We start from the raw sequence: 25,355 nt of genomic DNA on the forward strand, positions 1-25,355 counted from the left end.
TGGATGACAGATCCTAAAGACACTCGATATCCACATGGCCATGACGAACTTATATGCAGGTCAGGCAGTATTATTACGGATACTTGCTGCCAGTCGTGTCATCGTCAGTGAGCATTATTGTGAACGCATCGAGGACACAACAGTAGACCAATACCGTTACAGATATAAAAACAATATCAAGAATCTGTCACGAATTACTAGATAATATATTGGGCAAAGATATATAGAAACATGCTATATATGTATAATACCAAAAAAAATAGGTAGGTACTGAAATTGTCGTGATGATATATAGAAGGCAAAAATAAAAAGGGGGCAAAAAAGTAATCGTCCCCGGGCAGGATCGAACTGCCGATCTCCCGATTGCGGTAATTTAGCTGTGTAAACTAACAGTCGGACGCCTTAACCAACTGGGCCACGGAGACGGACGATTATTGAGAGGCTGTTCAGACCTATGTTATTTAAGCCTAGTTCAAATGGTCGACCTCCTTTCCAGTGGCAAACAGTCACGGGGTTCTCCTACTAGCTAGTGTGAAAAAACATTCACTGCCAGAATGATATCCCATCCCAAATTTGGACTCTATTCTGTGACTCCTGTCTGTCTCCGAGTTTAACATCCCTTCTTCCTCTCAAACGTTGGCTTCGCAGGATGTCGCGTTTCGAGGCTAAGGTCGAAGGTATATATCAACACCGATGAGTTACCGAATAACGACCCATCTAATCATGATGTCAACCAAATCGGAACAAGATTCTCACCATTCTCCATTTGAGCAGCGAGATAACCCATAACTCGAGAGCGGGATTAATATGGCGTGATCGCAAAGCCCAACGCGCGCCCCCTCCCCCGATCTCGACCTGCCATTGACAACGACTCAACAACCGAAGCGTTACTAAGAGTACCTCCATCGTCACATCAAAGTCCATATGGATTCTACAGCTTACCCCCAAAGCCCAGAGGCATCGCTGTCTAGTCACCCTAATCTTTGCATTGATTGACGCTGAGTGCTGCTGTGGCTAACAAATATGGGATATCGGTCTTCGATTGTCTGTCTATCTATGCTTCTCTAGACAACTATTTGCCGATGCCGACTGGCAACTGTCTGCTCTAGCCAGCCACATCTCAGATCGAAGCCTTATTGCTGCAATATGCCAATGACTGCTACACAAAATACGACGTTCGCCTTTCTATTCTCACCACCCCAAGATGTCAAAGCAAAGGCCCGGGAAAGAGCCATTTTGGCCGCGACAAGTCAAATCATCTAGCCTATGCTGCAGGGGTTCCCTTCAAAAATCAAAGCTAAAATCACCAATCACAAATCGTCCGTCTCCGTGGCCCAGCTGGTTAAGGCGTCCGACTGTTAGTTTAAACAACTAAACAACCACAATCGGGAGATCGGCAGTTCGATCCTGCCCGGGGACGATTTTTTTTCGCTCTTTTTTGCCTTCATATCACCAGGTAGGATATGTTATCGCAATGTAACTTTTTTTTTTCTCAAATCTTGGTTGCTGGACCCTTTGTGGTTAGTTACCTATGGTTGCTGCTGTCACACATGGTACCTTTTTCGGTGACGTCAACTCTATCACGACCATGCCAGATGCAGCCGGACATGGCCTGCAAAAAGGCAATTGAAATGCTAACTGGACGACGCTTGAGGGCGCTGACCAGCCACTATGCTATTGTGGCTTGGGCTCTATAGCGAGGAATTGTTCTATCACGAATCCCTTTAACCGCTGGGGTAGCCTCTTCGTCTATGGAGTAGATGCGGTTGTACTGCAGGAGTAGCTTTCTGCAGTGATAGTCTGATGTACAAGCCCGGATTGCATCCTCACATATGACCCCAAGAATTTTTCTGGCGTTTCATGGCGTTTTCGACTCTATAGACAGGATCTCTGGTACTGATGCATGAGCATGACTGGCTGGCTATCAAATATCGCCTGGCATCTGGACTGGATTATGTGCAGTATTTCATGGCATCGTGAAAGGGCGCCAGTCATCTACGGCATACATGTGTTCTTTTTATCATCTTATCAAGGGGCCTGGCTATGACGAGTGTGTCAACCAGTCCATCTTACAACTAACCATACCCACGAAGTTTCTCTCATGAACTAACACCACGTCTAACTAGCCATACCCAAAAAATAAACCTTGATCTATCTTCATCCATCTGGATAGTTCGGCATAATGCAGATGGAACAAAAAAAGGAATCGTCCCCGGGCAGGATCGAACTGCCGATCTCCCGATTGTGGTTGTTTAGTTGTTTAAACTAACAGTCGGACGCCTTAACCAGCTGGGCCACGGAGACGGGCTCTGATTGGACGGCGGGATCTTGTGTTATATGAGGGGGTTATGGATAGAAATGGGATTAAGACGGAGCGATGCCATCCACTCAAGGCATTCACTCTTGTGTGTACATGGCAATGTATATGCTATGGCTAGAAAATGTACTCTGTAGTAGCATATTAAGGATGACTCCTATCTCCTACAGGGCTCTTGAGCGATTAGTATTGACGTTGTAAGGGACGTGGGCATTATGTGCTTCAGTACTGCATATGCACTCTGCCATGCCATCTATCAGAACACAGCATAAAATACCGACCAAGTCCATTTTATTTACCGAGAATTCAGCACAGGAACAGACTCCCAATCTTAGATCAACCAGAAACCATACATGCCATGCAGCACTGGGCCAAGAGTCAATTCAGGTTGTTGTCAAGTCGTGTCACAACGGGATGCAGCCACCATGAAACTCCATCTCACATGCATCATTGACAATCTGTGCTACTCTGTGCTATTCTGAATTCAAACCCAATCTAATAATTCATTCTATTCTCCATCCATTCTAGAAACGTTGGCTGGAGATTTTCAGTGTCGCCCTCTCCGCATGACATCATCGACGGCGGCGGGTCCTTGGGCGTTGCATTCCTTTTTCATGGATCGTCGAGGATTGTCGCAGAATGATTCGTCGTCTCCTGTCGTACACCTCACCAAGTGCTGACTCGAGGGTGATCTATCACCACTCGTCATCCCCGTCTCCTGCATCTCCCTCGAGGACACGGACTGGTCGATGTGATTCCTCGAATCACCGTCTAAGCCAACTTTCCCCCGCATTTTCGCCGGGTCGAAGATCATTTTGCCTTTTCCTCTCGTTTTCTCCACGCCGTGGTCCTTTTGTCTCTCTGGATCCGAGCGGAGACTCACTCCCTTGTAGATCAATTCTCTTCGTGCAATTGCATCCCTCGTCCTGGTGGAGTTGTTGAGGATCGTCCAGCCGTCTGCCTGTTGGACTGCTGACGCTGCTTCAACCCCGACTTCATCCCCATCTTCCGTTACACTACTCGTGCCCCTTCCCCCATCACCATCTACCTTCCATCTCCATTATCTGATAACATATTGCCCATATCTAAATATAACTGTCACATTATATTGTTTGTGGAACCAGCGTTATGCGCTTTTCCCTCGCGGTGCTGGCCACCGCCGCCCTACAGGCGACTGTCGGTACGGCGTCGATTCTCACGCCCCCAGTCCTGCCGTTGATCGTGCGGAACCCCTACCTCAGCACTTGGTTGGGAAATGCACGTCAGGAGCCATGGTCAAAATGGCCTATTTTCTACACCGGGGAAGAAATTGGCTTCTCCATCATGGCGCAGGTCCCTAGCACCGGATCGGTATATCCGTTGTTGGGCAAGCCCCATGATTATTTGAAATCGGGTTCTGGGTATGCAAACCAACAAATGAGCCAGAGTGCAACAAAAAACTAGATCACACAAAGCTAACCAAGCTGCTAGATACAAGGTCCAATTTCCAAACTACACCGGTCTCAATTTCGATGCTTCGACGACTAATCTAACCTACCATATCGAGTCTTCTTCTGCCCCGTTCGATATCACGGTCTCGTTCCTGTCTCCTATAACACCGACATCGACTCTGCGGCAGTCGATTCCGGCGTCCTATGTGACAGTTCATGTCCATGGCGCTGTTGACGTCAACATATACATGGATGTAAATGGGCGCTGGGTGAGCGGAGATGCTGGGAGCCCTATTACATGGAGGCATGATGTTCTGGGCTCCAAGAAAGACCACGATCAGGTTAGTCTCCGGAGGTGGCAGATTCAAAGACAGAATGAGCTGCTCCTTTCGGAGATTTCAGATCGTGCGGAATGGGGAACCCTTCACTTCACTGGGCCTGCTGTGTGTATCTTCCCCCTTAGCTGGACATGACCCATGGCTGACAATTTATCTAGGATGCCCAATGGCAATCTGGAGAGGCTTCTGATGTTAGACGGGGTTTCGCAAAGAAAGGAGCCCTCATTAACGAGAATGATGAGTGGCACCGTGCTATTGGGGACCGAGAGCCGGTCTTTTCACTCGCCAAGTCTTTCAGCTCCAAAAATGCCAAAGGCAGCGACCACACCCAAAGCGTGACATTTACTATTGCACTCATACAGGACCCGGTCACCCAATTTGCTGCTAGCCGTGGATTGACTTTCATGCGTCCACTCTGGCGGTCATGGTTTTCAAGCGCCGAGGAACTCCTTCAGTTCCACTACAATGATCTCTCGAATGTCGCTGCTCTGGCATCGAGTTACTCGGAACAACTGGCACGAGATGCTTACCTATCAGGTGCAGATGACTATGTCGACATTGTCGCTCTCTCTGCTCGGCAGGTTATGGGTGCCACCCAGTTTGCTGGTACTCCGGACGACCCAATCCTGTTCCTAAAGGAAATCTCCTCCAACGGCAACTTCCAGACCATTGATGTTATCTTCCCTGCGTTCCCATTCTTCATGTATACTAACCCACGGTGGTTGGCGTATCTCTTGGAGCCCTTGATCGAGCATATGCTTAGTGGACAATACCCGAACACGTATGCTATGCATGATTTGGGAACTCATTTCCCTAATGCAACCGGCCACCCAGACGGAAATGATGAGTACATGCCCGTGGAAGAGTGTGGGAACATCCTCATCATGGGCCTGGCACTGGTAAACTCGCTCCTCTACAACGAAGACTCGGCTGCATCCTCTATCTGGTCTACCAAGGGAGCACCCGCACAAGTACTGGCAAAACAGCAACAGGGATTCTTCCCCCTTGGTGATCTCTACAAAGTAGATGGAATTGAGAATATTGACCAGAACTGGGGCGGTGGCTCGGAGGGCCGGCGCCTTGCGGAAAACTGGATCAAACGAAGTTACGGACTCTGGCGTCAATGGACAGGTTACTTGGTTGAATTCTCTCTGAAGCCGGAGAATCAGCGTAAGATTGACTGCCCCCACTCACTGATATATTATACTGATTGAAACAGTTTCTACCGACGACTTTGCTGGCCAGCTTGCTCTTCAAACGAACCTTGCGTTGAAAGGAATCGTGGGTATCAACGCCATGAGCAAGATAGCTGAGGTGGCAGGACGTGATGAGGACGTAGCGTACTACAAGGTTTGTTTTCCACCGTCCTAATGACTCGTAAAGAGAGCACAGCTGACATCAATGTAAAGAACATCTCCGACATCTACGTCGCCAAATGGGAAGAGTATGGAATGTCCAGAGACGGCAGCCACGCGAAGCTTGCATACGACTGGTACGGATCCTGGACTACCCTCTACAACCTATACGCCGACGCCCAGCTCTGCTTCCACCTAGACGGCACCGATATCGCCTCGTCTTCCAATCACCACCACCACCACCAAAAGCCCCTCCACCCCGGCGACGGCGACGACAAGAAGATTGGCTTCGTCCCCCGACACGTCTACAAAAGCCAATCCTCCTGGTACAGCTACGTGCGCCAGAAATACGGTCTCCCCCTAGACAACCGCCACCTCTACGCAAAGACTGACTGGGAGTTCTTTGCGATGGCCGTGACAGGCCAGGACACACGCTCTGAGATCCTCGAATCCGTCGCCAAATGGGTGAACGAGACCGTCATCGACCGCCCCCTTACTGACCTCCACGAAACAGAGGGCGATGGCGGATACCCGCATCCCGACTTCTTCGCACGGCCTGTGGTAGGTGGGCATTTTGCCTTTTTAGCTCTGGAGCGTGCGTGTGGAGGTCGAGCAATGGAGGGATTAGAGTTTCTGAACGACCACGATGATGCCATCGAGGCGCTCGCCGCTAAAGCCGCTAAGGAGTTCAAGGGTAACAAGTACCACTACGGGCCCGATGGGGATGAGCTGTGATCAAATCGAATTGAATGAGAGGTGGAGTACAGTTTAGTATATAGTACGGTGAGAATTTGGGTTGTTTGCTTGGTGGGAAAGTTGGCTTTTTATCTATCTGTCATCTATCGATGATTGGTTGATGTAGCTATGTCATAGCTCCATGATACTCCATATATGCAATGCAAATGATGTAGGTGATAGCAGCTATGAAATGTGATACGTATGTAAGATGGGTTCGATGACATGCAGAGGTTCATGTAGGAATGGCACTAGCTCTTATCACGACCCATCAACATAGGATCCGCTAAGGACATAAGATTAGGATTGAAGATTGGCGAACCCGTGGACCATTGCTGATCTACAAGTAAAATAAGATAAAAGATAAAAAGATAAACCAAGATGGAACCTTTCAGCTCTCACCCTATCACGTCAAGCTACTTGAAAAGAAAAGCTGCAGATAACCTGCAGACTGAGATTTTTTTTTGGTGTTTCAGAATTTCCTATTTTTTGACATTCAAATCAAATTACATAGGCCCGTTTCAACCCATACAAGATTGAATTTGATAGTTTCGTCCCGCCATCCATATCGTGTCAACTTGGAGGGATAACATGAGAACAAGGGGGAGGGGAGGAAAGGAAGAAGAAATTTCCACCCGTCAATTTTTGGGGAATTTAGTTGCCGAGGCTGGGGAAGTTCTTCTCGTCAACGGTGACGGGAGCGGCGCGCTCACCACCAGCACGGGGACCGTTTCCACGGCCGCCACGAGCACCGCCTCGGCCAGCACCGCCACGACCGCCACGGCCGCGGGGACCGTTACCGCCAGTGCGGGGGGCCTCGACGAAGCGGAGGTCGACGTCAAGGAAGTTCTTCTCCTTGCGCTGCTTCTCGCGCTTGCCCTTCTCTTCCTTGCCCTTGATGTACTCGGTCTCACCATCGTCCTTCAGCTCCTTGGCCTCAGCCCACTTCTTGTCGAGCTTGCTGCCCTCGTTGGCGGCACGGACGGGCTTGGCGCGGAGGTCGTCCTGCTGGGCCTTCTCAGCCAGGTAGTCGGCGAAAGACTTGGACTTGTCAGCGGCCTCGGCATCCTCGGCGGGAGTCTCGGGCTCGTTCTCGTCCTTGTTGGCGATGTCTTCGGCGGCCTTCTCGTCGTCCAAAGCCTTCTCACCGCTCTGGGCACCCCAGCCCTGGTTCACCTGCTTGCGGGTGTCGCTATACCAAACTCATTAGTACTTCAAAAAGTCCCTGAAACTGTACCCCGAGAAAAAGCTTACGTCTGGCCGGAGCGGGACTGGCGGTCGCCACGGCGGCCACCACGGTCACCGCCGCGTCTTTGAGGGGGGGCAGCTCCTTCCTCAGTGGGCTTCTCGCGGTTGCTGTTTCTGCCAGCGTTGCGGTCACGGAAAGCTAGACACACATCTAATCAGACCAATGCCGTAGAATAGTAGGGCCATATCAAATCAAACATACCAGCCTCGTTGCCGCCAGGACGACCGCCACGACGGTTGTTGGTCTCGGGGCGGGGCTGGCTCACAGGCTCCTTGGGAGCATCACGCTTTCCATGTCGGGGAGCGGGTCTGTCGACAGCCTTTGCGGGGGGAGCGGGGGGTCTGTTAGGGTCGAGTTCAGGGTCATTGCCTGTCAAAAAGCGACGCAGCCGATGTTAGACATGTATGGTAAAAAAGAAAAGGGCCATCAAGACGATGATGTAATTTGAGATCCAGGCAGTCGCAAGAGAAGGAAAAGGAAGGGGCGTAAATTTACCAAGAAGCTCGTAAACGTTCTACAAGTGCAGATCAAAACGCATCCAAGTCAGCCCATTGATTCTTGCAACGACGAAAAAGCAATAATAGAAAGAGAAAAAAAGAATGAAGATCAATTGATTTCTTCCCCTCGAATCAAATCAACGCCGTATAAAAGAAATTTCTTATAAAAACATCGACTCTTTTTTCTGGTGAAAAAAAACCACCCAACATGCAGATTTTTTGTGCTGCTTCTTCCCCTGCGCTTTTTTTTTGTTTGAAACATACCTTGGACCGGACGTCCGCCATGACGCCTGGGGTATGAGGGGCCTTCCGGGGGAAGGCTCTCTGCTATCGCGACAATTCGACACGAAAGAAAAAGGGGGGGAGGAGAGCTCGAGTAAGGCTGAACCTCCTAGACGTAGGTATCCGGCCTGTCCTTTTGGGGGGGTGGGAATGAATAGGTGGTGAGGAAGGGGTGAAGGTGGATGGAGGCGACGTTTGTGGTTGCAACCGACTAATCGGGTAAGGTGCGGATTGCTGCTAAGCGAATCCGGCAGCAGTGAAGGTGATTGGCCCAAAGCTTCTAGGGCTTAGGGTATTGGCGTCACTCGGGCCTGTGTATGGCATCATCGAATCTGGAGGGGGTGAGGAGAAGAGGTCATCGTCACACGATGTACGTCAGGATTCTCATGACACCCATCTCGGAATAAGCTTAGGTGGGTGGTAAAGGATTCCATTGCTTTTGTTGGCTCCACCAATAGCACTGCTGTCACTGCTGCCACTCCAGCCGTTTTTAGTATTGAGCTACCTATTAAGTACTGAGCACGGCTATCATGGATCGATATAGCTATCGATATAGATCAGGCTATATACGTGGCAAAGGCTCCCTAACCAGACTGAACAAAAAATAAGGGAAAATAATATATATAAAATAAAATAAAATCACATATGCTCATCAAAATATATCCCGGTATATCCCTGGTAATATAAGTGTAGAGAAAACATCCGATACAACTGCTCCGCAGTGTCATTTGGTATTATCACACGATATCCATTTACAAGAAACTTTTTTTCTTTTCTTCTTTCTTTGTTTTGTTTCCCTCCGAGCGCACATTTTTTCAAGCTTCTCTTCGAGGGATAGAAAAAGGCGACCAGTAGAAAAACAAATGGTATCAACCGCAATCTCAAACGCCTGGCAATGCTGGGGAAATAGTCACTTTTGTCTTCCGATTCGCATGGACGAATGATGCCATGAACCAAACCATGATTTTTGTCTTTTTTTTTTGCTGTGTACTTTTAATAGATAAATAAAAACTGTACGTGAGTCAAGACTCGTAATAAATAATAAACAGAGAGAAAAGGCAAAAGGCTCTAGTGGCGGGTATTGTTCTGCTCGTAACTGAACGGAGTTTGGAAGTGCATGCTTGCACTCAGTCCGAATGGATCTGCATCCAACATGGGTTCATAATTGCCCATAATATTGTTGGTGTTTCCATAGGCTCCATTGGATCCTTCACCAGCCTGTGGGTTGAAATTCGACAGGCCGTGGGATCCGATGGAATGTGAGCCAGACGGAACTGACGCAGCGTTGAAGCCTGGAACGTAGGGAGACGGATCAACCGTGTCGTGGTCATCGTCGATGAGGTCTGCTTGGGCATCATATTCCTGTTCTGTTTGGTATTAGCGCCACGATTTCTATAAACAGCAAGCGGAAGAAGCCGCAACCTACCTAGTTGATCATAATGCTTTTGGAATGGAGATGGATAGTAAGCCGATGGAACTCGGGAGCCCCGTCCCGCACCTGGCACGGTCGACTTGGGCTCAGCTGAGTCGGATTGCGGCATTCCCAGAGGCGGCGATGCTTGACTGAGGTTCCTCGAGTGTGACAGCATCTGCGAGCGCGCCTGTTGCTGGGGATCCACGCCGACAGGGGACATGGCCCCTTGGAAAGCGAAATTGCCGGGCGATTTGGCGTGCGATGGTGATGAGACATGGGAAGGAGGCGTGGCCTGGAACTGGGGCGACGGGATACCGTAGGCACCCTCGCGGTGTTGGGACATGCCAAACGGTTCCCCCTTAGGAGCAATGCCAGCTTGGTGCCGTTGTGCAGAATTCCGGTTCACTGCTGCGCGCTCGAGGGATGGGGGTTTGGCTGTCATAGGGGTGGGTTTCGCCGGTCCTCCACTGGGTGTTCCGGTCTTCAATCGCAGCTCGGCCTGTACATCAATTCCTAATGGCGGCGTCAGTGGTTGTTCACGAGGCAACCAGGCAAGGAACACCCACCTTTCTCGAGCAAGATCCGTTCCAACAAAGAATTCTTGTATCTCAACATCAGACACTCATCGGCAGCGCTACGATGGTTCTGCTGCAGGGTCTGCAAGCTATCCTCATTGCGCTTGATAGTGGTTTCGAGCTGGCGGATGTATTCGGTGCGACGTTCTCGAAAGGCAGCCTGAGCCTGACGGTTGCGTTGTTTACGTTCCTCCGAGGTGGCATAGATCTAAAAAAAAGAAAAAATGTATAAGAAAAATGAAAAACAAAAAAAAAGCAACGACAGCGACGAGGATGATTGATTGCAATGGAAGAGGTTGATAGAGGGAGAATTCAAGGTGGGATTGAGGATTGCGGGGCCCCGGATTCAAGATGCAACAACACCACATGGGAGAATCGGGAATTGGATCGATTGACAGATGGTTACGTACAGGTTTCCTTCCACCCTTTCGCTTCTGCGTCTGGGCCACATCCTGCGTCAAGGCCTCTCCCTCAGCCTCTGGGGTTGAGACGGACGAGCTGATAGAGCCCTCCGGTATAGGCTCGGTCTTGGGGATGACAGAGTCCATGACCATGTCATTGTGAGTGGAATTGGAGGTATCAACCATAGAGACCATTGGACTCTGGCGGGTGGTAAAGTCCACCCCTCTCTTTCTTTTTTGAGAAGGATTGATTTAATTTGAGATTGATTTTATAAATTGATTTTATCCACCCTGTATCACAATGACAAAGGAAAAAGGCCGAACCGGAGGGCGGCGGGTCTTACTGGGAAGCAAAACTGCCAGTATGAAGAGCCAGGAGAGAATCGCAGACGCAGGAAACGCGCGGCTGGGCGGTAGAATGGGACGTGCGAGACGAGGTTAACGAAGGCGTGACATAAAGGAAATTGACGAGGGAAGGAGATAGGGAGGAGAGAGAGAGAGAGGAGGAAAGACAAGAATAATAGAATAGAATAATGGGGGTGGGAGGGAAGAAAAGATGTGAGGTAAAATTATTTACTAAAAAGAAAGGGAAAAAAAAAAAGAAAAATGGGGGAAAAAAGGAAGGCTCGGTAAGTGCCCAGGGAAAAAGTCTTCCGGGTCAGCAGTTTTAAAGATGGTTTGGCTTCACGATGGACGAGGAATTCCAGCAAGAGGGGTTTTTCTTTCGGATTCGTTTGGTTTTATTTTATTTAATTTTTTACTTTGACTTTTAATTCCTTTCAATTATTTTCTCTCCCCAGACACGAAAAGAAAAAGAAAAGAGAAAAGAAGGGTAAAAAAAAAAAAAAAAAAAAAACTTCATCCACATCCAGACAAACATCCTTAGCCTTTCTTGCCTCTCTGTCCTTTTTTTTTTCCTCGCCTTTCGCTTTTTTTCTTTTTCTCTCTCTTTTCCCCTCTAAGGCGGCACGATGCGATCCACTACGAGGTCAGACCCAGCCGGGAATCATCCGCCAGGTCATTCATTCCCTCCGGTTCACTCCTCCTGATCCAGTGGTCAGGCGTTTTTCCCACCCATGCAGCAGGTGGAGAGAGACTGCATCGACAGACTCGACTAAACGGTGACAATGGATCATCGTCGACTCTTGACGCTTCCAGCAAGGTTGGGAACTTGGGGTAACACGTTGTGGCTGCGGCGGTCCTGTTGGCAGAGGTCGAACCCGTTGCAACAATGAATCCATCCGTGGTCCGTTCAGACTGATTTGGAGCGGATGGCGGAGATCCCCATTCCCTTGTGGTGGTGGTGGTGCCTCTCGTGGAAAGATCTTATTTTGCCTTGTCCAAGGCAAAAGGCTACGTACGTCTACCGCCGGTACCTGTCTCCGCGGAGTCTCCACCTGGTGGTGCCTTGATCGTCCTGGACTTTGCATCCTCATCCATCTTCATCTTATGATTGTTGAAGGTAACTATTCCTGGTCAATAGCAGATCTCTAGTAACTGCACTGTCATCCTGTCATCGACTGTCATCAACATCCATGACATTAAATTCAATGGTGCCGATACCGGCAGTGGCCAACATTAGCACACCCAGCGGAGGTCAGACCATCAAGGCCTCCATGCTCAGGGGAAATTACGGAGGTCCATCATGAAACTTCTTCTGGTCAAAAGTTTCTTTTCTGGTCTGGTTGACGCATCTCAAGTAGTCTGACTCGACTTCACATTTTCTCCTCCACACAAAAAACATGAAACCCCTCATCGGTCTCCTGCTGGCCCCGATACCACATGACCTCGAGGACTAGGCCAAATCAACCATCCCTACCCCAGCGCGGAGGTACCACAGCTAAACTTTGTATATCTCTACTCGATCCGATGTAGTACGACACGTACCCCGTATCGAATCCAACAGGACAAAAGCAATGTGACATCACGAGGATCAGCCACGACCTGTTTGATCATCCGAGTTCACTGCATTTTCGCGGGGTTGGTCGAACAACCGACAGTAGCCAGTTACATAGTCAACTTGCCAATGGTTTTGGATAATCATTGCTTGCATCAAATCACCCTACAGAATCAAAATTCTATATAGACACCTCGCTTCGCCTCGCCTTGCCTGTCGCCACTACAACCATCCTACCTAACCCGGAGTGGAACACCGGTCACCCAGAAACTGCCGTCGGCTTGGGTTGGCATTTCTTGGAAGCTAGAAACTATTCATCTCGGCCTTCCATTATCACAGGCAAGATGGCCGAGTTGGTCCAAGGCGTGAGGTTAAGGTCCACCTTAATACCTAGCTTTCTAGCTTCCTCATCATCATCTGATGGCGTGGGTTCGAATCCCACTCTTGTCACATATGTTTTCTTTTTTGGACATTAGATTTTTGCTCTATCGAGGGAACGAACTGTTTTCTTGGACGGTAACGTAGGCCAAGAGCAATAATCGCTTGATAGCCTGCTTGGCTGTGTGAACCTGATTTTTGCCAAACAGGAAGGAGGAATTACATTTTTGCCGGCAGAAAATTCAGCACACCGACAGGTGTAAAGGAAAAAAAAAAAACTCACTTCCCCGCATATCCATCGCCATAAAATTAGTGGTGAGAGAGCAAAAGAAGTAAAAACAAAAAGATATGACAAGAGTGGGATTCGAACCCACGCCATCAGATGATGATGAGGAAACTCGTAGAGTTAGGTATTAAGGTGGACCTTAACCTCACGCCTTGGACCAACTCGGCCATCTTGCCTTGATGATGGAATTTGCTTCAAACTAGTGCTACATGAACTAAGACAAAACTAGTAAGATCATGCCCAGGATCTAGAACTGACAGCCGTCAATCTATGGAAGCCAAGGCAGATAATTTGTTTTGGTATAATTCTGGCTTCCTAGCAGGTATTGGATAGTAGTTTACTCCGTGCCGTGCGTAATCGAGTTTACTGATTTTTTACCTACAACCCAAATGCTTCATGGTTATGTTTGTACCCCGCTGTGACTCGAGCGGTATACCGCAGCACCATCACGGATAACACGGCTATGAACTCGGACTCTTTCCACTCTGGTGAGTCAATTTCTTTATATGTAATCGTTTAGTGGAATCTTGCCCTTCTCTATAGAGTACTCGGTGAGCAGCGAACTAGTTGTACTGCATGCTATGATAGGGGGCCTGGAGGTTGCTCCCCGCTCTTCTGGTGTAGCCATTCATCATGTACTTGTTTGGGGTTATACTGGGGGGTTGAGAGTTGATGATACAGTGCTTAAAGAACTGCTTGCTTTGGGATAGCTGGTTTAGCCTGTCTGACCTTTCGTTATAGGTACATAGTACTGCTTATGCTGGCGTACGGCATGCGCGGCGAGTTTTAAAGAAGAACTTTGGGGCTTTGGTCATTCGAGGGGCTGGATCATGCATTGCATCATCTTTCGAATGTACACTGTCGCATTGGTCTTGTTATCAAGCCATGCCCAGTGTTCGTTCCCTTGGAATGATGCTCCAGTGGTTGAACGGTATAACCACAAGCACAGGCTCACAGCCTAAGAGAGTTCCGGAATGGGTGAATAAGTCTGGAGGCTGGACGTCCAGGTAAGTTTCACGGACTCCCCGAGGTAGCACTTGATGTTATTCTTGTGCGCATGAAACTGCATGATGCGGTGCAACCCCAACCAATGCACCGGGACAAGATATCGAGTCCTCCCTCGCATGCTGGGAGGTGTTCTCAAATAGTTGAGCAACCCCTCACCTCCCGGGATTTGATTTCATCTTGGAGTAGAGGTTTCTTCCACGGTGTCTCGTGTTGTTGATGGTGATTCTCTCGGTTTATCTTACTCCAGTGTCATGAACACGTTTGAATCCCTTAGCCTGGAATTTCTTCAGATGGGGCAGTCATGTCGACAATTTGTTGAACGGCGTGTCCTTGAAGACATCTGGTTCTTGTATGTCTGACCAGTGGGAAAGCATCCTGGTGTATGAGTAAACAGTATATCCAGGTAATGCCGTATCCATTGCCAGGTATTCAAGGACTGTCCAACATAGACGCCAATGATGAGTCTTGAACTGTGTAATATGGTCCAAGTTTCCATTGTAGGACGGCCAAAAGTGGTTTCTCATATTGCTCATTTTTGGTCCGGCCAAGGCTTTGATTAGAATATATGTTCTGACTGTATTCTCCGAGGCCTGTAGGAGCCCAGGCATGAGCGTAGATTTTGTCGTGGAATCCCCGTGGGTGTGTGATGCTGCTCGACTCCAACAAATTTAATGTGGACATTTCAAAAATGTGAGTCTCTTGTGATAGGCTTCATTATCCTGACGATTAAATCTCCAGGAGGAAAAGGTGACACCTAGTGTATCAATGAATTCAAGGCTCCCAAGAAATCGCACAATCCTGCATCCCCGCTGCAAAATTAATTTGGTCAATATCCCACACCATCATGCAGACAGCATCACCAAAAATTCCTACTGCATCAATTGATGAATTGATGAAAGAGCAAAAAGAAATACTTGACAAGAGTGGGATTCGAACCCACGCCATCAGATGATGATGAGGAAACTCGTAAGCTAGGTATTAAGGTGGACCTTAACCTCACGCCTTGGACCAACTCGGCCATCTTGCCGGGAGATGCTAGATTGTGGTAATATTTGCTTACATGAGCCAAACTCTGAGTTCTTACTGACAACGAAGCCATGGACGATGAAACTTACCAGTGCCCCTCCAACGTGGAGTGCGGAGGCCAAACCCAAGAATACCGCTGATCGTGGTTAAGCAGAGAAAGATATCTCAGAGAACGAGACCGGAAATGGTGGTGTTCTCACGTCTTCCCTCATAAACACAGATTCCCATAGCTTGTAATGAATAACAAACGAGACAAGTTGAGCGAGTGCCCTGGTAAGCCCTGGTATCACTATCATCGTCATCAATAGAGTTGGTTCACGACACAGGGATCAAGAAGCAAAAACAAATCATTCGGGTAAAGATGCCACCCATTTGATGGGGATCAGAAGACTTTCACGCCAATTTTCTTTTAAAAGAGCCTTTAAGATGCGTAAACCCCAATGCCGGCTGCGTTGTGAGAAAGCTGTGCTGTCGTTTCCATGTCGGAGGGCATGTGCGAGATACCGGGGCCAACAGGAAAGGGGGGGGGGATGCGTCTGAGAGATTGGTGTTCGTGATTGTCATCTAAGACCACTGGAGTGCTATGACAGGCTGCTGTCAACCACAAACGATCATTTTTGATAAACAACACACACACCAGGCAGTGGTAGCCTTCGGTATTTCTAGATCTGGGTATTTTCTACTCTGTCATGTTTAAATGCTATGTATGTAGAATATATTAAATAAACCAACAAGCAAGCATTGATGGTCCAACGGTTAAGATGCCTCTCTTCCAAAGAGGCGACCTGGGTTCGACTCCCAGTCAATGCATTATTCTTTTTGTGTTTTTCCTTTTTTTTCATTGTCACATGACCTGGCCCATCTACTCCTGCAAACAACCAGCGCTCCTAGAAACCTTCTCTTTGTCCTCCACACCCTTGGTAGCTCTCTAGAATCTGCGCTTCTCTTCATTCTATCAGTCTCACCCAGGCAAAACTCAGGATTACCCTATATCACAGACTCGGAGTCATGAATACACTCTGCAATATTCCGAACTATTGAGGCGAAAGGGGCGGTGAATATTCCAAAATGGCAATGGAATAATCAATCCAAACTTCTACTTTTGGGTGGCAACCAGAGGCTTCTCAAGAGACGAAAGTATTCAAGACTGAGAGAATAGGGAACCCTCTACTGAAGGGTCTCCTGTTTGTGTTTCCCAAATGCCCAAACCAATACGAAAGTTTTTCTCATCCAGTCAGCCACGGAGATCCCATGGGGCTTATCAAGGAGGACGAAGACGAGGAGTCAGAGGCATCAACTGAAGATACGCAGATGACACAATCAAGGGCGTGTTTATAGAAGTTAAAGCTATCAACCTAGCTTGGACTACTTACATGGCGACGTTTCACGGGGACCCAGTTCCAGGAATCTACTGCTGGGCCATGGATTTAGGAGTACGGGTGTGCATGACATTCATTGCAAATTGATGCCCTGGGTTTTGCATTTGGCCGAACTTGACAATGGCAAGGACCTAGAAATTCATCCAAGGAGTCAATCAAATGAAGCTCCATTGATGGCAAACTCATTTGTTGGCTGGATGCACTGAAGAAGTGATTGCACAAAAACCAAGGGGTTATGTCTTTCCAAACACAGCAAGAATGTGTCAATTGGAGGGAGTTATACGGACGGTAGTCGCAAGACTGTACCAAAGAAGATAGAGGAAGCGATAAATACTCTCCGGCCACGAGCTTGCTGCATATGAAATACATATCCGTGCATCTATTGTTTTCAGTTGTCTGGAGGTGCATAATGATAATGCGAGCAAGTAGATAATTAAATCTAGCTGTTACATATTCTCCGAGATCATTCGGGTAGAGTGCCTGCTATTTAATCACACAAGCGGTGATGGAATTACATGCTAGACACACAATTAGGGCTGGCTTGTGTAGTCAATATTGAAACCCCATTCATCAATCAAGGCAAGATGGCCGAGTTGGTCCAAGGCGTGAGGTTAAGGTCCACCTTAATATCTAGCTGTTAGCTTCCTCATCATCATCTGATGGCGTGGGTTCGAATCCCACTCTTGTCATATCTTTTTGTTTTTCATCCTTTTACTCTCTCTGTCTGTGTTTGTATAGGTGCACCTTTTTTTTTTTTTTTTTTGTCGGATGTAGCGGCATCAACGGTGCAGAAAATGGGAAATAATTCCAGTCGATAATAACCTCAAATGTCACCGGATGAGAAGCTCAAAGCAATCTTTCAATTTACCCAATTCAAATCCTCGGTGACAGCCTGTTTATTTCCCTCGATGATCATCTGACTATGCTGTAGGGATTATGGATAGTTGCAGCTACATATGTAAATATATCGCCAGTCTATCGTCTCAGGACCTTGGCATGATACTTGGCGGTTATATCTGTTGGAATTATTGAAGTTTATAACACCGGGGTATCTAGCTATTGAATACGGAATGCTATCCATGTATGTAGATAGGGAGCGCATGACTATCGTGTCTTGTCTGTGTAACTATATTGAGCTTTCGTCGTCTTTGATACTCGATGCTCGAGCCGAGTTCCGGTCATGCACTCCGGACATGCTGCCGTGGGAGGCAGATATGCAGTGTGTTGGATGGCTGCATCTGGTGTGTTGCTCAATTGCTGATCTGATAACGATTCAGAACCCGTTGCGGAATATATTGTCGTTCGTTAAATAGGTTCAGGGCAGAACCTAAACACCATCAACCAAACTAATGCACCAAATAACCATACTTATCAGTACCATCTAATTCACCCCCAAGAATATTCTAGAACCAGAATCATGCCAGACAACAATAACGACATGCAGCGTGGACGGCACTTCCCCCCTCCAACAGCCGCGGCGATCGGCTTTCGGTTCCCCGCCAAATGAGAATCCCACCGATCCATTCTTCACATGCAGAAACGAACCACACATCAGACTCCTCGCCCACGCAGACCAAGCCTTTCCTCAACACGCACCCCCATCCACCTCCTACTCCTGTGAATTCGTTCTCTTTACTAGTTTGGAATCATGGTGAACTCCGCGTCGCCCGGCCAAGCGGGCGACATCAAGCACGATGACACAACTGTGCCACCCGTGAGCAGCGGCCAGGAGAATGTCAGTGCTGTTAAAGATAGCGGGGATGGCTCGACGACAACACCCGCGCCTGTCGAACAGAAGCAACAAAATAGAAACGAAGCCGATGATGACGAGGATGAGGACTCTGATTTTGATGAGTTGGACGGTAAGTCACTATCCAATCGACTACATACATGACCAAACTAACACACACAAGATGTCCTGGATGACTTCTCCAAACCCAAACCCTCCGCAACACCCAGTCAACAAGAACAGCCCCAACAGCAACCGCAATCTGCCGACATGCCCGAGGATTTCGACGAGGATGCCTTCATGAAGCAACTCGAGCAAGACATGGCTAGCATGATGGGCGGCGCTGGCGCAGGTTCTGCCCCGGAACTCGGAACCAAAGATCAAGAGGGTTTCGAGGATACCATCAACCAAGGCGCAGATGCATTCACCAAGCACCTCGAGGAGAGTGGGATCCCCCCGGGCGACTTTCTCAAGGAACTTCTTGCGGATGTCATGGCCGGCGGTGATGGTGGTGCTGGCGGTGCTGCCGATGCCGCCACACAATCTGGTCCGGGTTCCTCCGCTGCTGGTGGTAGTGAGGGCGGTGCGGTGCCGGAATCATTCAATGATGCCATCCACCGTACTATGAACCGCATGCAGGAATCCGGAGACAAGGCCACCGCGGCCGCGGAGCAGGATGACTCTGCTGACGACATGATCGCGCAGCTCCTCAAGGCGGTTGAGGCGGGCGGTGAAAGCGGCGACGGCGACCTTACCAAGATGTTCATGGGTATGATGGAGCAGTTATCGACCAAGGAGATGCTGTACGATCCCATCAAGGAACTGCATGGCAAGTTCGGTCCTTGGCTGGAGAAGAACAAGGGCAAGGTCTCCGAGGAGGAGATGGCCAAGTACCAGAAACAGGCTCTTGTTGTGTCGCAGATGGTCACCAAGTTTGAAGAGCCGGGTTATTCAGATGAGGATCCCAAGTGTCGGGAGTATGTGTGGGCGAGGATGCAAGAGGTGTGTTTCTCCATTCTTAATTTCACGCAATACTGACAAATTCAGATGCAAGCTGCAGGAAACCCCCCAGAGGAGATTCTTGAAAACCCTCTTGCAGGCTTTGATGGCGGCGGCGGTCTGCCCGAGTGCCCGCAGCAATAAACCAAAAACGTCGGTAGGATCTAACTACGATAGCTCTTTATACTTTGGGTATATTCAAGTTTATTTCATGGTGATCTATTCTGGATGCCCCATACATGTTGGCACACTCTGTACATATATCAATCGATACCCTTATTTACCAATGGACACATGGCTTTGCCAAGGACCAGCCCAAGTGAACGCCATATCCATCAAAACGCCTGCTATGCAATGCCATATCGTATGTGTAGATTCCGATTCCGATCAACCACTCATATCCATGCTCTGGTCTTGAGGGACGGGATCGGCCAAGTCCATGAAGATATCGTCATACTCTTCGTCGCTGAAAGACGAGCCATCTGTCCGCTGTTGACCTTGTCCGAACATCGACTGCGGCTGATCCCGCTGCATATTCTCAAACAATGCCATCTCCATCGCCTGTTCTTCAGAGATATACTCATCCAAAGCCTGAGCATCTGCATCTGCAACCTCCTCATCCAACAAATGCTCATCAAACCCGCTCATGATTCCATCCGCCCTTTTCCGCATTGACTCCCCCCACTTCTTCTGCTCCGCGACATGCTCCATCAGCATGAGCTGCTCTCCGCGATTCTCAAAACGGCCATTATCGCGATCCTGCTTGACTCGGTTCAGGAAGGCTTCGCGTCTCTTCTCCCGCGCCAACGGAGACGACGAGGTGGTGTATGATCGCTGCACGTTGTTGTTCTTGAGGGGGTTTGAGACGGTAGATGCGTAACGCTGTGCGTAGGTCGGGGAGGTCTTGGAGCGAGAGGATAATGATGGTGAAGATGTGGTTGTGGCGGCGTTATCTTGGGGGAAGGTGTTCTGGGCGGGAGACGCGAAAGATGGGAAATAAGTTCCCGACTGAGGGAGGGAGAACATTGGGAGGGTGGATGTTGGAGCTAGAGGTGATGAACGAGCGGGGGCGTAATGGGATCGAGCGTGGAGGGGTTGTTGGATTGCGACTGGAGAGAGTGTAGCAAACATGGTGGTAGGAATGGGCTGGATCAATTCTTGGTTCCGGATGGCGGATGCGGTGGCGTCGACGCGTACGGAGTAGTATAAATTGAATTTCGTGGAAAATTAACCAGATAGTACGATGATAAATTAATGGGGAAATAGAGATAAGATGGACAGATGGAGAACAAGCACCTGTATTCCCCAGATGAAGTAGACTCTTTATAAGACTAAAGCAGAAACGACGTAACTGGAGAATTCCCAGCCTCGCGGTCGCGATGCGGGCTGGGGATTTCTCGCGGTGTTGGGCGATCGCGTGGTGACACGGGATCACGCGACTTGGAATCGGCACTAGGCTGCATTGGGTCATATTGCATTCCTGAGGCTGCAAGGCCGCATTCCGGGACATTTTATCGCGCTGATCACAGATGATCATCAGATATCATCGCAGGTCAATCTACAGGTCACAAACTAAATCGAACTCTGAATCGTATGCGATTGTCGTCTGTGCGAAATTGCCCGAGCTCGTACTGGACGAGCTGGATGTGGATGTAGACATGGAGGTAGAAGTAGAGGTAGAGCTGGAACTGGAACTGGTACTAGAGGAAGAGGAGGAGGTAGAGGAGCTGGAAGTAGAGGTATCCGCCACCGATGTGGCTGGAGAAAAGGACGTCACTGACGCAGAAGATTGCGCAGAGGCACAGTTGGCTATCAAAGTCAGCATCATTCATACAGAGCATATGCCTTGTGCCCTACTCGATTGACTCTGACAATCCTCGAGCGAGAAACCCGCCGATTGATCCGTATTGGCAATCTAAAGCCCGTTATTCATGTTTCTGATACGCGTGAAGCGAGGGCACATACTTCCTGACAGGAATTGAATTGATTATCGCAGCTAGAGTACATTAGCTATCTCATATCTCATATATCCGAAGGTAGTGATACTCACCTCCGCTGAGCAGCAGAATCGTAATCCGGCTAAAAACAGTCAATGAACCATGCACCACAGATTCAAGAGCAGAGAACATACAAACGTATCCCCATCCACCCCATACGGTCGCTGCGAGTCCCCAGTATTTGTTATCTAAACATCAACATGTAAGCTTAGTACCAGCTCCCCCATATCATCCAGCAAAGGAATTAGAACTTACTGCAGGCGCAGATCCTCCATAACCCCCCGTAAACGTCTATCAGTATCACAGCATGTCAGATATGACCAAACTGACGTCAGATATGACAACTCAAATTAAACCCACCTGCAGGTTTTCGTTGCTTCGTTTAGCCACCGGCGCCGACGTGTAGATCACTTTCATCGGGTCGAAATTAAATGCCGTGGCTGTGTTGATGATAACGCATTGCAGGACGAGAGCCGAGAAAGCGACGGTTGTCCATGGTGATAGGGATTGCATCTGTGGGGACTTCATTTCTGAAGAGTGGCTATCTCGGAATGGCAGGATGAAGACGAGGTTATTTGCAGAGATTATCTCTGATATGCAACAGAGGACTAAGAATAGTAGACAGGGTCAGGCATGATGGCCTCAGTTATAGATTGGGCGGGGAACACCCGCCAGTGTCACCACCAAGACCCTTGTTTAGCCCGACACTCGGCGTTACAAGAACCGCGTATCTCGACTCTTCATGGTGAGCGTTTATCGATCAGTACTTGCAGGTGGAGCTCGGGGTGATGTAATATGTAGCAGTTACTCCGGGTAGATGTTTCATATGGTAGTGTCTCTGAAATTATTTTCTGTCAAAATTACATACATATAGAAGAAAATGAACTTTTTTTTAAACCTGGGATCGGCAATTCACATGAACGCTAATCCTGGCTGGTCGAAGGGAAGAGGGCAGTGAGACAGAAGATAATGCAGAAGCTCACAAGTATCCCGTGCTAAAATGAGATGCTTCAAATTGTGTGGGGAATCAAGATATCAAACAACGATAGGAATTCTCAATCGAAATATTTGGAAAGGAGTGTGGTTCGACAAGAGTGTCAGATGGTCTATGCTGAAGATGAAGATGCAGGGGAAGATAACAAGGTGCTCTCAAATGGCGGACAAAAAGAAAACACCGGGGAAATAAAAAACATCAATCAAAAATCCGAAGGATTTCCCGCCCACAAAGCGCCTATAAACAATTGCATGATAATCGTACAGACTTCACATCCTCAAAAAGACTGCCAAGCTGTTGAAATTACCCATAGCCTCATAGGTCATTGGGTAAACAGAGATCGTAAGCCAGAGCATATGTCTAGCTTAGAAGTTGGACGCAGCGTTGACAGGCCCAGGGTTGTGATATTGGTCCAACGTGCTTCTGAACGGAGTGCCGGAGGCAGGGCTAGGGGCCTTCTCACGAGCACCAGCACCGACAGCGGTACCACTCATAAGGTCGGTAGCCTCGTCGTTTTCCTGTGCGTGGCGCTTTCTGGCGTTCATTCTCCAGAAGACCAAGGCAACGGCACCGAGCACGATTGCACCACCAACACCGACACAGACACCGACGATGGTCTTCTTCGAGGAGGACGAAAGACCGCTAGAGTTTCCACTGCCGGAATCGTTGTTGAGACCCGGGGGGTTGGTCACCTCACCGACGGAAGCAGAAGTGGTGGTAAGAGTGGTGGGAATGGGCGTTCCGCTGATAGTGTGGATGGTGGTAATGGTCTTGACGGTATGGCTGGTGGTTAGTTGGGTAGTGCTGCTGCTACTGCTGCTGCTGGAAGAAGTAGAAGAAGGATCCGAGGTGGTGGAAGGTCCATCGGTGGTTGCAGGTGACGAGGACGAAGATGTTGTCGTCGCTGCCTGGTCGGTTGTCGAAGGCGCTTCACTGCTCGAGGTGGTGGTAGGTTGTTCTGCCGAAGAGGTAGTCTCTGCTGCTGTTGTCTCGGCACTGCTGGTCGACGAGGTGCTTTCAGTTGACTCAGACGACGAGGTTGATGTCGGAGCAGTGTCAGCGGTGGTTTCAGCAGCGGTGGTGGCACCAGCAACGGCAGAAGTGATGGCATCGAGTTCTGTCACTGCTTTACTCTGGCCTGCAGTCACGGTCAAGAGTGACAGAGAGTAAACGAGGAACGAGAGAGAAGCGACCCGCATGATGGATGATAGTCAGGACGAGATGGATAGAAGATGGAGTTGATCAAGGTTGAGCCGCAGAGTACAAGACTTCCAGAGCCGGAATCTGACGGAACGAGGGGCCAACTGATGGTGCGAGGGTCGAAAATAGATGAATCGAGCAGGCGATATATCTGATCGATAATATCGAAGATAGGAGGAGGAGTAGTATTAGAGTATTAGGGCTGCGGAGGACAGAGAGGGGGATGAACGAATGACTTGAAATAGAACCCACGGGGGTGCAGGAAAGCGAGTGTAAGGAAGCAGGTGAAACTGATGATGCTGACAAGAAAGAGAGCAGAAGGAGAGAGAGAAAGGAAGAACAGTCAGACCGCAGCAAACAGCGAGGGGCGCCTTTTTCCCTTCGTACAGACTCGTTGAAAGGAACTAGCCGCCGGGCATACAGTACCGTTACGGAAATAAATCAGTGGGGCCCAGCGAAACAAAGCGCCAGCATCGGTGGAGACCCGCCCTAGCGGCCCTTAGCGTGGGAGCTAGAGGTTCATGAACCAGTCAGCAGCCAGAGTTTGAGACACAAACCAACCAGGCTAACCAGGAGGCCCCGGTCACATACTGGAAAATGAATCGCTGAAATGCTGGGCGGCCGGTTGATTGGCCGAGACCGATTAGAGTCTTGCTTCGGCCCAGCGACTAGCAGTCAATCCATTAGGGCTGCTGCTATTTTGACAGATTTGTTCCGTTCTGTCCGGATCTCCAAGGCTTCGAAAAAAATAAATGATCTTCTCTCAGATCAGCCGGTGTCCGAATACTAGTATAGATAGTTGTCCGAGTTGTCTCAGCTGGTCCGAAAATTAATATAATAAGATAACTGATAATAATATCATAATTCCTTCTTTTCCCTACTAATCTCACGGGCGGCCTGACCTGGTGACCTCGGTGCTGACTTCATGCTGAACTGTCTTAAAAGTTGGTACGGTACGGTAAACATGTTAGAAGATGAGACCCAATCAGCCCCATCGCATCCACATTCCCATAATTCAGCGCCCCGGCGAGTCCGCGCAATTAATTATGTAGGCACAAGAAGAATATTACTACGACAGGGGTACGTATGTATGTGCCTGGCAGCGTCAGAGTCCCTACATTAGTTGGGCCGGAGCAATAAATATTAAGGGGCAATTATCCGAATCTTGGATGGATCATATGTAAAATTTTTCTTTTTTTTTCTTACCTCCGATCTATTCATCCATGGGAGCCGCTGTGCCGGTTCAACCGACCGTGAGGATGAATGCCCTGCAGCCCTAGCTACATTATTTGTACACATTGTTCTTGTCCACAATGATACAATCCACTTCGACTACATTGTGGGATGGAGACTTACAGTCAGAATCTGATTACATTGGATTTGCCCTCGTGTCATTCGTTGGTTCCGTGCCAGCAGTGCAGAACAGCCTGTTCGTTTGCTCTGTGTGATCAGATGCGATGACGATCGGCGATTGTCGGTGGGATTCTAGATCAGTCTTCCAACAACAATCGTCGACCCAGAGGACTCTAGACCATCTGATGGGCGCGATTGGCTTTGTGTGCCTTGATTTCTCTGTACCTACAGATCTTCGCTTTCATCCTGTACACTTGTACTTCACGGGAAATCATAGCCAGCAATCTCATGAGTCATTGGTGCGTTTTTGTTTACAGTTTGCCTTAGGGGCAGGGCATCAATTACAAGTAGTAATTAACTTCTTGATCGACATTTGCCATGTCGAATCACCATGCTTTATTGTGTTTGTTTAATTCAGACCAAGTGACCAAAGTGATGCTATTCAATTATCTTGAACTTCGCTACCCGACGTCAACTGTGCCCCTGTTTCAACTTTGATCCTGAATGCTAAGAGAA

General features: G+C 48.7%; 7 protein-coding genes and 8 non-coding genes across 15 annotated transcripts; 6 read left to right on the plus strand and 9 right to left on the minus strand.

Moving 5' to 3' along the window:
- Positions 1 to 328: 328 nt before the first annotated feature.
- Positions 329 to 425, minus strand: ASPWEDRAFT_t73. Its single transcript has one exon. It is a non-coding gene; the product is annotated as a tRNA-Asn (tRNA).
- An 898-nt stretch (positions 426 to 1,323) lies between these two features.
- ASPWEDRAFT_t52 lies at positions 1,324 to 1,420 on the plus strand. Its single transcript has one exon. It is a non-coding gene; the product is annotated as a tRNA-Asn (tRNA).
- Positions 1,421 to 2,207: 787 nt separating this feature from the next.
- On the minus strand, positions 2,208 to 2,304 carry ASPWEDRAFT_t72. Its single transcript has one exon. It is a non-coding gene; the product is annotated as a tRNA-Asn (tRNA).
- A 1,141-nt stretch (positions 2,305 to 3,445) lies between these two features.
- On the plus strand, positions 3,446 to 6,175 carry ASPWEDRAFT_49265 (putative glutaminase; the record flags this gene model as incomplete). Its single annotated transcript, XM_040837245.1, has 5 exons — positions 3,446 to 3,717; positions 3,788 to 4,190; positions 4,244 to 5,255; positions 5,305 to 5,435; positions 5,495 to 6,175. 5 exons carry the CDS (start codon positions 3,446 to 3,448, stop codon positions 6,173 to 6,175), a joined length of 2,499 nt encoding a protein of 832 aa, XP_040692903.1.
- A 485-nt stretch (positions 6,176 to 6,660) lies between these two features.
- Positions 6,661 to 8,284, minus strand: stm1 (putative telomere and ribosome associated protein Stm1). Its single transcript, XM_040834581.1, has 5 exons — positions 8,186 to 8,284; positions 7,920 to 7,938; positions 7,626 to 7,793; positions 7,430 to 7,562; positions 6,661 to 7,367 (listed from the first exon to the last, which is right to left on the minus strand). Exons 1-5 carry the CDS (start codon positions 8,204 to 8,206, stop codon positions 6,830 to 6,832), a joined length of 879 nt encoding a protein of 292 aa, XP_040692904.1. The 5' UTR covers positions 8,207 to 8,284; the 3' UTR covers positions 6,661 to 6,829.
- An 891-nt stretch (positions 8,285 to 9,175) lies between these two features.
- On the minus strand, positions 9,176 to 11,269 carry ASPWEDRAFT_36971 (bZIP transcription factor). The gene is made up of 4 exons (XM_040834582.1): positions 10,603 to 11,269; positions 10,184 to 10,400; positions 9,630 to 10,130; positions 9,176 to 9,570 (listed from the first exon to the last, which is right to left on the minus strand). The coding sequence occupies exons 1-4, from the start codon at positions 10,777 to 10,779 to the stop codon at positions 9,272 to 9,274; spliced, it is 1,194 nt and encodes a 397-aa protein (XP_040692905.1). The 5' UTR covers positions 10,780 to 11,269; the 3' UTR covers positions 9,176 to 9,271.
- A 1,559-nt stretch (positions 11,270 to 12,828) lies between these two features.
- On the plus strand, positions 12,829 to 12,940 carry ASPWEDRAFT_t53. Its single transcript has one exon. It is a non-coding gene; the product is annotated as a tRNA-Leu (tRNA).
- A 277-nt stretch (positions 12,941 to 13,217) lies between these two features.
- ASPWEDRAFT_t71 lies at positions 13,218 to 13,330 on the minus strand. Its single transcript has one exon. It is a non-coding gene; the product is annotated as a tRNA-Leu (tRNA).
- A 1,747-nt stretch (positions 13,331 to 15,077) lies between these two features.
- Positions 15,078 to 15,189, minus strand: ASPWEDRAFT_t70. Its single transcript has one exon. It is a non-coding gene; the product is annotated as a tRNA-Leu (tRNA).
- Positions 15,190 to 15,926: 737 nt separating this feature from the next.
- On the plus strand, positions 15,927 to 15,998 carry ASPWEDRAFT_t54. Its single transcript has one exon. It is a non-coding gene; the product is annotated as a tRNA-Gly (tRNA).
- A 1,147-nt stretch (positions 15,999 to 17,145) lies between these two features.
- ASPWEDRAFT_t55 lies at positions 17,146 to 17,256 on the plus strand. The gene has a single exon. It is a non-coding gene; the product is annotated as a tRNA-Leu (tRNA).
- Positions 17,257 to 18,066: 810 nt separating this feature from the next.
- pex19 (putative peroxisomal membrane protein receptor Pex19) lies at positions 18,067 to 19,508 on the plus strand. Its single transcript, XM_040834419.1, has 2 exons — positions 18,067 to 18,429; positions 18,481 to 19,508. Exons 1-2 carry the CDS (start codon positions 18,216 to 18,218, stop codon positions 19,332 to 19,334), a joined length of 1,068 nt encoding a protein of 355 aa, XP_040692906.1. The 5' UTR covers positions 18,067 to 18,215; the 3' UTR covers positions 19,335 to 19,508.
- Positions 19,509 to 20,747, minus strand: ASPWEDRAFT_362867 (uncharacterized protein). Its single transcript, XM_040834417.1, has one exon. The coding sequence runs from the start codon at positions 20,424 to 20,426 to the stop codon at positions 19,683 to 19,685; it is 744 nt and encodes a 247-aa protein (XP_040692907.1). The 5' UTR covers positions 20,427 to 20,747; the 3' UTR covers positions 19,509 to 19,682.
- Positions 20,748 to 20,853: 106 nt separating this feature from the next.
- ASPWEDRAFT_169089 (uncharacterized protein) lies at positions 20,854 to 21,820 on the minus strand (the record flags this gene model as incomplete). The annotated part of the gene is made up of 7 exons (XM_040830394.1): positions 20,854 to 21,104; positions 21,153 to 21,210; positions 21,261 to 21,291; positions 21,346 to 21,374; positions 21,427 to 21,480; positions 21,548 to 21,583; positions 21,653 to 21,820. 7 exons carry the CDS (start codon positions 21,818 to 21,820, stop codon positions 20,854 to 20,856), a joined length of 627 nt encoding a protein of 208 aa, XP_040692908.1.
- A 656-nt stretch (positions 21,821 to 22,476) lies between these two features.
- midA (putative cell wall protein) lies at positions 22,477 to 23,897 on the minus strand. Its single transcript, XM_040834583.1, has one exon. The coding sequence runs from the start codon at positions 23,483 to 23,485 to the stop codon at positions 22,652 to 22,654; it is 834 nt and encodes a 277-aa protein (XP_040692909.1). The 5' UTR covers positions 23,486 to 23,897; the 3' UTR covers positions 22,477 to 22,651.
- Between the last annotated feature and the right edge of the window lie 1,458 nt (positions 23,898 to 25,355).

The sequence above is a fragment of the Aspergillus wentii genome (genome assembly GCF_001890725.1).
Source record: "Aspergillus wentii DTO 134E9 unplaced genomic scaffold ASPWEscaffold_2, whole genome shotgun sequence".
NCBI classification, from domain to species: domain Eukaryota; kingdom Fungi; phylum Ascomycota; class Eurotiomycetes; order Eurotiales; family Aspergillaceae; genus Aspergillus; species Aspergillus wentii.